At 48.4% G+C, this 10,754-nt stretch overlaps 1 protein-coding gene across 1 annotated transcript; it reads left to right on the top strand.

The window, feature by feature from the left end:
* Window positions 1–682: 682 nt before the first annotated feature.
* GEM (GTP binding protein overexpressed in skeletal muscle) lies at window positions 683–8,510 on the top strand. The gene is made up of 5 exons (XM_005879313.2): window positions 683–1,132; window positions 1,399–1,729; window positions 2,220–2,260; window positions 5,400–5,604; window positions 7,188–8,510. The coding sequence occupies exons 1-5, from the start codon at window positions 1,097–1,099 to the stop codon at window positions 7,463–7,465; spliced, it is 891 nt and encodes a 296-aa protein (XP_005879375.1). The 5' UTR covers window positions 683–1,096; the 3' UTR covers window positions 7,466–8,510.
* The last annotated feature ends 2,244 nt before the right edge of the window (window positions 8,511–10,754 follow it).

Below are 10,754 nucleotides of genomic sequence, written 5' to 3'. Positions count from 1 at the left end.
GTGGCAAGGCCAGGTAAGGGGCTCCTCTGGGAGGGAGGGGGCTCCCCCAGGGAGTGATTGGGGAGGGGGTGGGCTTCCCAGACCCCGAAACTGTCTAAGTTGAGAGCGGAGCCCTGGAAGCCGCGGCTGGCGCTCCGGGTGGAGGCGACTGCAAGGTGCAAGGGGAGCCGTTCCCGGCAGGTTCTTCATTCCCGTTCAGGGGGAGGTCACCCTCCTGCAGACCGAGCGGTCGGAAGGCAGCCGTCGGGGACACCTCTGGCTTCTGTTGGGATGTCCATGGGGAGGGGGGGCAGGAAGAAGCCGCCGAGCAGGCGTCCTGGCCGGTGGCCGGCGTGTTGGGGTGCGGAGTGTGGGGCGATGTGGAAAGGGGAGTGTCTGTGCTCCTCGTGTTTTCACGAGTGGGTCTGGCCGATGAAGATGAGAAAGCTTCTGCTTTCTGATACTTTATTATTTCGCGGGCAGCCTGCAGGAAAGGCCTCCGTGCCAGGGGAGGGGTCTGGCAGAGGGGACGCCGTTGCCAAGTCGCTGCATGCCCTTTGAGCAGGGAGAGCCTCTGACCTTCTGTTTGCTTCGAGAAGCTGGGCATCTGAGTTGCATGAAAGGACTGGGAGCGGGCCTCGTCGGATGAGAATTCAGCGTTTTCTCTGCAACTTTGATGGGGTCTGAACGGAAGCGGGTCCTGTCCCTGCCCGGGCGACCAGGCTGGGGGCGGGGGCGTTTAAACGTGGTGCCCGCGGGCGAGAGGGCAGAGCGGAGGACAGACCTCCAACAGATTCGTGATTGCGGCCCCCTCCCCCCAGATAACGGCTGATTCAGGCAGCCGGGGAGCGTCGGGGCAACTTGACTAAACATGGAAGTTCCAATCAGTGCGGTGCCGTGAGGAGTGACGTCACTGCCATGTGTCTCCCCCCAGGCGCACGGGCCCGCGGGCGCCAGTGCCGTCCAGAGCCATGACCAGACCAGAGCAGCTCCCCCGGCCCCCCGGGCCCCCGCGCCGTTAACTCCCGGTTTGCAAGCCATCCCGGAGGCTGTGCTCCCTTCTGGCTGACTCTGTGCCAGCCGGGGGGGGGGGGGGTGTCCCACGGGTTCCTTGAGGATGGAGGGAGATCCGGGGCGCTGGGCGATGCTAACGGTACTTTTTTCCTCTTTGCAAATGACAACCCAGCCAAGGAGCTGGTGGCTAATTGTGCGTGTGTGTGTGTGTGTGTGTGTGTGTCCAGTTGAGAAAGCCTGTTGCGCTTGGGGCTGTTTCATTGACGTCCCTTCGGTGAGGACTCGGTGGGTCTCGCCCACTTGGTGGAGGATCGCTGATGGCGAACCGTGTGTGTGAGCCCCCGCGTTCCCGCTCGGTGCTCAGCACTCTCACCACCGCTGACACGCCGCCGCTTTGCTCCCCAGGACCCAGCGATGACTCTCAACCATGTCACCCTGCGCCCGGGCCCCGTGGGCGTGCAGCCGCAGCAGCAGCGCTGGAGCGTCCCCGCGGACGGCAGGAACCTCATGATCCAGAGGGAGCCCAGCCAGCGAGGCCAGCGCCCCGCGGCCCCCGAGGACCCCTGCCGCCGGAGCTGGTCCTCCGACTCCACCGACTCGGTCATCTCCTCCGAGTCCGAGAACACCTACTACCGGGTGGTGCTCATCGGGGAGCAGGGGGTGGGCAAGTCCACGCTGGCCAACATCTTCGCGGGCGTGCACGACAGCATGGACAGCGACTGCGAGGTGCTGGGAGGTAGGTGGCCCCGCCCCTCCGGGCTCTGTCCGCCCCGCAGTAGCCCCCGCAGCAGGAGCCAGCGGGCGGGTCATTTATCCACAGAGCTGAGCGCTGCAGTTACGCATTCTTGGCACCGAAAAGCCCTGGCCTGTTGGCACCAGCCGGTGGGACAATGAGATGAAAATGCTTCTAGATAAAAGCCTGGGCCGGGAGGGGATTTCTTAGGTCCCAGCTCTAACGGGGCTGAGCGGGGTGGGGTTGGGGGCACTGATTCATCAGGACAGAGCTAGAGGGTCGGGCGCCCACCTCTGGCTCTTGCCAACTCTGCCCTGGACTTTTCAAGAGTTCAGTGTAGCGGCGGCTTTTCTCCGTGGCTATTCCTAAATCGAAGTCGATTTGAGAAACTGATCCATCACTTTATTTCCACCAATGTTAGCGTTTGTTTGAGGGTGTAAAATAGTTTAAAATTTGTATTTGAAATCGTGCAAAAAATTTTTTTGCATTATAGCAATAATGATACATATACCAAAGTATACATGGGTGCCTCAGGTACGTGCAAAGCATAGCGCCATATTCTGGGACGTGATAGGAAGATCCTCATTGTCCATGGTACTCATACAGTGTCTTTCAGCCATGGTTTCAGTCTTAGCATACCCGGCCAGGGTGGCTGCATGTCCCCATTCGCAGCTGTAGACAGGAAGAGAGAACCTTCCAGTGCCTGCCCAAGTGGCATGGTCTGTCTGTACCTTCAGTTGCGAGTCACAGATGAATCACAGACTCCACAGAGCAGAAGATGCTCTGGTGGCCCAAGTGGCATGGTCTGTCTGTACCTTCAGTTGCGAATCACGAACTCCACAGAGCAGAAGATGCTCTGGTTATGGCTCAGTTCTGCCCTGCACTTGTTGCATAGGAATCTTGCTCCATCCTTAGTACTGTCTTCCCACGTTCATGAAATGTTTATTTTTCTTGACTGTCTCCAGTGTCAGGGAACTCACTGCGTCTTAAGGCAAGTTCCAGTTCTGGGCTATCAATGATGACTCATTAGAACATCAATCTCTCTTCTCATGCGGGGCTCTCAGGGACGATAGCTAAACAAGAGTCAAGGGAGAGAGAGGGTCAGAACGGTACCATTGCTTTTCTCTTTCTTTGTGAAGGCTGGTGGATGCCGGTGGCTATTTTTATGGTTCATTCATTCAATTAATAAGTATTTACTGAGCACTCGCAATATTCCAGGCACTGTCCTGGGTGCCGGGGGTTAGAGCAGTAAACAGCACAGAGGTAAATCCATGTCTTCACATTCAGAGGAGAGAGACATAAAGTGATAAAATAAGTTAGTTAAAGGGATTGCATGTTAGATGGAGATAAGCACAATGAAGAAAAATAGAACGGGAGGAAGGGATGTTAGCAGAGAAGAGGTGTTTAAATAGATGGTCAGGGAACGCCTCGCCCAGAAGGAGGTAAGGGAACAAGTCTTTTGGATATTTGAGGGAACAGACTCCAGGCAAAAGGAACAGCAAGAAAAATGGTAAAAGAAAAAATTATAAAAATTATACGTTTTAAATGACGAATGTGAAAATAGAGTGGGATGGGCTCACTTATGGAGATGATAGGAATCTTATTTGCAAAAATTCCAGTTAACTCAGTAAATCCCCTGCCCCAGTGGTTTTTCTGGGATGGAGTTGCACTGGCCCATTACACTGGTTCACTCTTCATCTACGTTCAATCTGAGCTCAAGTGCAGGGAGGAAAGTTTCCATTATCAAGTAGAGCTGGAGGCTGCTGCCTGCTTATTCAGAGGGAAATGCATTTTTTTAAGGAAGAAAACAGGGACAGTCTCAAGATTTTTTTCCCTGCATGTCTCAAAAAAAGAGAAAAAGTTTCCATTATCAAGTAGAGCTGGAGGCTGCTGCCTGTTTATTCCGAGGGAAATGTATTTTTTTAAGGAAGAAAACAGGGACAGTCTTGAGATTTTTTTCCTGCATGTCTCAAAAAAAGAGAAACGTTTCTGAGCTCAAAGTTCCTGAAATTGCCAGTGAATGCCCAGCAGCCACCCCACTGAAGGGCAGGGGGGTTGGAAGGCTTATGAACGAGGCTGACAGTTCCACTGGGCAGTTAGTGTTTTCTCATGGCATCGGAGCTTGAATCTGAGTCAAAAGCTCTAAAGCAGCGGTTCTCAACCTGTGGGTCGCGACCCCTTTGGGGGCCGAACGACCCTTTCACAGGGGTCGCCTAAGACCATCGGAAAACACATATATAATTACATATTGTTTTTGTGATTAATCACTATGCTTTAATTATGTTCAATTTGTAACAATGAAAATACATCCTGCATATCAGATATTTACATTACGATTCATAACAGTAGCAAAATTACAGTTATGAAGTAGCAACAAAAATAAGTTTATGGTTGGGGGTCACCACAACATGAGGAACTGTATTAAAGGGTCGCAGCATTAAGAAGGTTGAGAACCACTGCACTATAACCTCTGAGCCTCAGTTTCTTCGTCTGTAAAGTGGGAGGGGGTAGAGTAACAGTGTCTATCTGTGCCCAGTGCCTGAAACACCTGACTGATAGGAGGAGCTCAACAAATAGTCACCTGGAAGGTGACCTGGAGTGAATACAGACTTAGACCAAGATTTTCTTGAACATTGTAAACTTAATTCATTTTAATCTCTGCATGCCCCGTGACCCTAGCACAGGACCGGCACAGGACTGGTGCGGGAGAGCACTTGCTGGGAGAGTTGGAAGCAGCCATGGATGGGCAAGTGGGCACAAAGATGTGTGCACGGGTGGGTGGATGGACAGGCATGTAGCTGGATCAATGATGGATGGAGAAGTCGGACATCTGGGTGTATAAATGTGTGCTAAGTGGGGGGAGTGGAGGGATGGTGGGTGGGTGGGGTGAGGGTAGAAGAAATAAATACGGGACACGCCCTCATTGTGATCTGTCTGCAGAGCTCAAAGGAGAAAAAAGGGGGGGACATCTGTAATACTTTCAACAATAAAGATAAATTAAATAAAATGACTTAACTTCCCAAATACAAAAAAGAAAAAGCTTTTACTTATGAAATATGACACTATTCTAAGGAGCAGATCATTCACAAATGAGCTCTGAATAATAAGCAAGTTGCAGTGATTCGCCCTCAGCTCTACTAAAAAATACTTTAAAAATATTTGTTTTAGGGAAAGAGCCAACAAGTGTGAATGGTAATTTCACTAGTAAACTATATAAAATCACATTATATAAAGTTGACAATCTCAATACTAGCCTTCAACATTTGCTTTTTAAAGATTTGGGCTTCTGTGTATATATGCTAGACGTTCTATTTATTGAAAAGCCTCCTAATTCTCACAAGACGATTCTTAATTTTATCACCTGGGAAAGGCAAAGGGAGTTTTTCGGAAGTCAGAAAAGGCACATTTTTAGTAGTTTAGACAGAAAATGGAAATGTTTGGCAGAGTCATTGTATAAGTTATCAACTCAATTGGACAGTAAAAACTTTTTGGCAAGTACTTTATGGGCTAGCAGTCTTTACAGCCACCAGACATGATGCATTTTGGGGAGTTGGAACAAGTTTCATTTCTATCTCAGACCAGCAAGGGTACTTTAAGATAACACTTATTTTGCAAACTGAAGCCTCATTCACCAGGCCAACCTGCGCTCACGGGAGACCTTCTCATCCATTAGGGGGAGAACGAGTGGCTGCAGGACCACTGCATGCAGGTCGGGGACGCCTACCTGATCGTCTACTCCATCACAGACCGAGCCAGTTTTGAGAAGGCATCCGAGCTGCGGATCCAGCTCCGCAGGGCCCGGCAGACAGAGGACATTCCTATAATTTTGGTTGGCAACAAAAGTGACCTGGTGCGGTGCCGGGAAGTGTCTATTTCAGGTAAGAGGACTGGTGCTAAGACCATAGAAACACTCTCCGGGTTTTCTTTCAAACAGGTTTTCTTCCTCTGCTCTTTCATGCAGTTGGAACTAGGGACTCATTCAAATGCTTTATGAAGTTTTATGTATCCCCAGCCAATCATCCCTGTGCTGGGTGCTGCTCCGTTGTTCATCTGGTCTACCTGCAGGATTCCAATCTCCCCACACGCAAAGGTTTCCCTGAGATTCCTTTAGGGAAGATATCATACTCAAGGGTTTACTGGCAATCCCAAACCTTTTCTGCTGGTCCTTTCTGTGTTCCAGGGAGATCTCAAAGAGTTCAGAGAAGTAGAGGTAGTATCTTCATGCAAGAAGGATGGGAACTCTGACTTAGGGGAACTGAGTTTCATTGAGGATAAGAATTCTACTCAGGCTGCCTCTAGTTCCTATAGACCATAGAAACACCCTCCTACCCTTTGCTTCCTAAATTTCAGTTAAGATATCTTTGGGGTTCGGTACAATGGTTAAAAAATAAAATACTGCATTACCAGGCTCTGCTCAGGAGAAAAGATATCTGTTAAAGGCTTAACGGACACACCTTGTTTGGGAGTGTCAGGAAATGAATGTCTGTGGTAATCACTTTTTTCAAACCAAACCTTGGACACATGGTCATTAAACACAATGAAACATTTGCAGTTGAGGCTGTTCCCGAAAAGCTTGGACGGTTTGCTGAATTTGTGAATTCCTCAAATTATTTTTTTCAAAATAGCTCATCAAAACTTTAAAAAGTTTTTTAAAGGGAGAAAGCCAAGTAGTAGGATTCTTATTTTCAATTCAGGAAATTGAGTCGGGAGGAAGAGTTAAGAATATGAGCTTGAGCCCTAGCCGGTTTGGCTCACTGGATAGAGCATCGGCCTGCGGACTGAAGGGTCCCAGGTTCGATTCTGGTCAAGGGCATGTACCTTGGTTGCGGGCACATCCCCAGTAGAGGGTGTGCAGGAGGCAGCTGATAGATGTTTCTCTCTCATCGATGCTTCTAACTCTCTATCCCTCTCCTTTCCTCTCTGTAAAAAATCAATAAAATATACATATGAATATGAGCTTGAGCATGAAGCAGGCCTGGATTCACAGATGCCACTCAGAGGCTGTGTGAACTCCTTCAAGTTTTTAAAAGACTGCCCTTCCCCCAGTGTCTTTATCTATCTAAGAGGGTTAATGTATTTTCCAAGATTGTCTGCATTAAAAAAGGTTTACAAAGCAGTTCCCAGCACGTGGTAAGTGCAATACATTAAGGCTATGGTTTTGACTGTTACAATAAATATTACTATTTTGATGAACTGGGACCTTCATGCCGTGGATTTGGGGGGCCAGGTCTGAAGCGCACCTCTCTCGCTTCCAGGAATCTTCTTCCAGGAGACTCCTTGCTTCTGATGATGCCCTGGGAGGACATGTGTGTGTCAGAGGGGCTTCCCATACTCCTTGCATGTGCGCCTGACCCAGAGTTACTGTGAGGGCCACTTAAGACCAGGAATCCTCAGCTTGGCTGTGTGCCGGGTGGGGTCACACTGGGCAGCCCCTCTGAGTTCCTCCTTCCTCTCCCCGCAGAAGGGAGAGCGTGTGCGGTGGTGTTCGACTGCAAGTTCATCGAGACCTCCGCGGCGGTCCAGCACAACGTGAAGGAGCTGTTTGAGGGCATTGTGCGACAGGTCCGCCTCCGGAGGGACAGCAAGGAGAAGAACGAGCGGCGGCTGGCCTACCAGAAGAGGAGGGAGAGCATCCCCAGGAAAGCCAGGCGCTTCTGGGGCAAGATCGTGGCCAAAAACAACAAGAACATGGCCTTCAAGCTTAAGTCCAAGTCCTGCCACGACCTCTCTGTGCTCTAGGCACCCCGAGTCACCCAGATGTCCCCCTCGTGGACATCGTTGAAGGCCATTGGGACCGATAATCTATATTAGATTGAATCCTTAAACATTGTGAGATGCGGCTTCCCCTTCTGCAGCTGGGAATGTACGTGTTGGCCTGATGGGCCACCAAATGCATGGGAGATGAAAGGTCTTTGTAAAGAGTCGCTGTTTATTTACAGGAAAAGCCTGACCTTGCGACTTGAACACCCAAGACATTAGAGGATGTGTTCGGTGTTCACACGTGTTTCCTCTTTCCCTTGGGTAGTAGAGAATCGAAGCCTTAAAAGAATGCCTAGAAAAATAACTGTTCATTATTAAAAATTTCCCCAGGGTTCTGATATTTGAATTTGAGGCCACTGGGTCATAAACAAATAGAAGAGCGTTTATTCCAGGGAGGAAGTTCCTTATATTTGTGGAGCTAGGACTGTGGAATCGAGCTCATCGTGACTGTTATTGCTCCCTCACGCTGTGAAAAGAAATGATGGACCTGCTGGAGACTAAACCTTGCAAATGGTTTTTGCTCAGTGCTCACAGTTGGGGATCCAAAAATTTGTAGACTTGAGGACTGATACATGTACCACTATGGGTTTCAAAAATTATATCTTCACTTCTGTGTCTTATAATTTTTTATTCAGGGCAATTTATTTTAATCAAATTAACTTAGTCAAACCATCTTTTGTGTTTCATTATTTTTACAGTCACAGGGCCATCATAAAAATATTTTTAAAATCTGAATTATTGATAATCTGGAGTGCAAAGTGCCACATTTTTAAGTGTAATCAAAGGCCTGAATTTTTATGACATAAAACATAAATACTTCCAGTACTTTGAGTTGACTCTTGTATCCCACAGCTCTGCTCTATTTATTATTTTGCAAAATAATAACCATTTTAACATTTGATAAAGCATATTTATGACATGTTTCTTAATAAGAAAAATGTCCATTTTGTTATCATTTTATATCTTTTTTAGAATATGCAAGTATTTACCTATATATCTTATAATAAAAGAAATAAAATCTTTGAAAAAAGGCATTCTTAAATGTTTTTCCTCCCCAAACAAGATGATTATGATTACAATTAGAGGCCCGGTACATGAAATTCGTGCAAGAATAGGCCTTCCTTCCCTCCAGTACCCAGGACCCGGGCTTCTCTCCAGCAGCCAGCAGGCACCCAGGACCTGGGCTTCCCTCTGAGGGAGGCCCCACCCACCTGCCGCAGCCTGCCAGTCCGTGGCCTGGGCCTCCCTCTTTGGGGCGATCGTGGAGCCCCCCACCCCCCACCATTGATCACCCCGTACGGCCAGTGGCCTGGGCCTCTCTCTGCGGGGTGATCATGGGGTGATGGCTGGGCCCCCAATCAACCGCATCGAACCCGCCTTGGCTGACCTGGCACCAGTGAGTGTCATAGCGTGGTCGTCCGGAAGGTCACCCGGAAGGTTGCCTGGTCTAATTAGCATATTACGCTTTTATTATTATAGATATTTTGATAGCTTGTAGAATGCTTTGGGGGTTCTCAGGTTAAGGCAGGATTAGTCAATTCAAACAAAAAGAAGGGGTTTTGGTAAACGGTGAGAGGCTCTTACCTGAGGGGCGGGGTAAGGAAGGGTGTGGGGGAGACTTGCTCACAAGGGCTGCTGGGAAGTTATATCAGAAACTTCCATTTGCATGTTACTCTGTGGGCTGCTATGCACGGCATGTGTTTGTATGAGGGGACTAGTGTCAGGTTAAAGCCCCCATCAGGTCACTTGGCAAAAAAAAAAAAATGGATGCAGAGGCAGCATTACCATGGAAGAGTTTAGCTAAACTCTCAACAATAATGTTTGTTGATTACCCTTGTTCCCCAGTAGCACTTGCAGACCTGTTGACGCTAAAAGATGACTCAAGTTAAGAGCTCGAGCGGACCTGAAATACCAGGCCTCTTTATCCTTTTTGCACAGAGAGAAATGGAGACTCTGGCAAGTGCGGTTGGCGCAGGGTGACTTAGTAACCCAGCTGAGTTGGAACCCAGGGCTCCAGACCCCAGTGCCATGTCTTCCCACAAGAGTACATGCTATGACCCTGAGCCACCACGGCTGGGCTCAGGGAGGAGCTCTGCCACCCCGCTGGGGCCTTCCTTCTTCCTTGTGCCATCCTCCGGACGTGGCCCTCTCAGTACATCTATCAAAACTTCCTTGCCATGGGCTCAGGCTTCTGCCAGGCAAAGGAACTGTGTAAAGAGTGTTCATAACTGCAGATACCTTACATCCAGAGGACACTGGGCTTGGAGTGAAAAGCCTTAGATACGAGTCCCAGCTTTCCTAATCACCAGTGAGCTTTAAAACCCTCACATATAAAATAAGAAAAGTAAGACCAACACCAAAGGTTTTTTTAAATGACAGGATGAGACAAGTAAAAGTGCTGGGTAATCTCTCAAGAGTATTCAACTCTCGACAGGTTGTTAAAGGGCCATGCACGTAGAAGAGGGTATTAGGGGCTGTTTGCATATCAATGGCTTGAAATTGTTTGAGGGAGAAATTACAGGTGTGTATCTTTTGGAGTAGGAGGGTCTCTCGGTGCCCACCCCCACCTCACCCTTTGGATTCCAGCGTGGAGACACTCACCTACTTGCTGACACATTGGACTGGCCTTGATCATTGTCCCTTGGAATGTATGAAGCCAGTTAAAAAACATTAGCGGTTGGGAAAATGCCAACACTCTTGGCAGCAACAGAAGGAACTTTTAATTTTATTTCCTTTATTGTGCCTTTGAGAGTACAGATTGGGCAACGAGAAATGCTATTTTAGGTGTTGAAGATGAGGGCGTTTTTCTCATAAAAAGTCAGTTTGATTTTTTCCATTCCCCTGCTTTTATGCAGAACAACACTCAACAGATAGACCGAGGGTTTCCCGGGTGCCTCCGGTTCTAACTGTGAGTGTGGGAAACAAGACAGAAGTGCACGCAAAGAATCCACCTCCTGTGACCGAGAAGGGAGATGCAGACAGTGCAGCCATGTGCAAGGGTGGCTGAAAGACAAGATGACATGGCCATGAGGAGGGGGACTCGGAGTCTAGTTGCCCGGGTCTGTATCCCAGCTCCACCTGTTCCCAGCTGGCTTATGTGGACAAGTAAAAACTTTTATAGCTTGTTTTTTGTTTTCATCTAAATAAAAAAATTGAGTAAATGAATAAAAAGGGTATTTACTTTTGGGTTTTTTATGGGGAACAAATAGAAACATGCATACAAAGTTCGGACACTAGCACATGATGAAAGCTCAACAAATTGTAGCTA

This window comes from Myotis brandtii, unplaced genomic scaffold (genome assembly GCF_000412655.1).
Source record: "Myotis brandtii unplaced genomic scaffold, ASM41265v1 scaffold59, whole genome shotgun sequence".
NCBI lineage: Eukaryota > Metazoa > Chordata > Mammalia > Chiroptera > Vespertilionidae > Myotis > Myotis brandtii.
The sequence above is the reverse complement of the archived record's forward strand: the minus strand, read 5'-3'. Positions and strand labels throughout refer to the sequence as shown.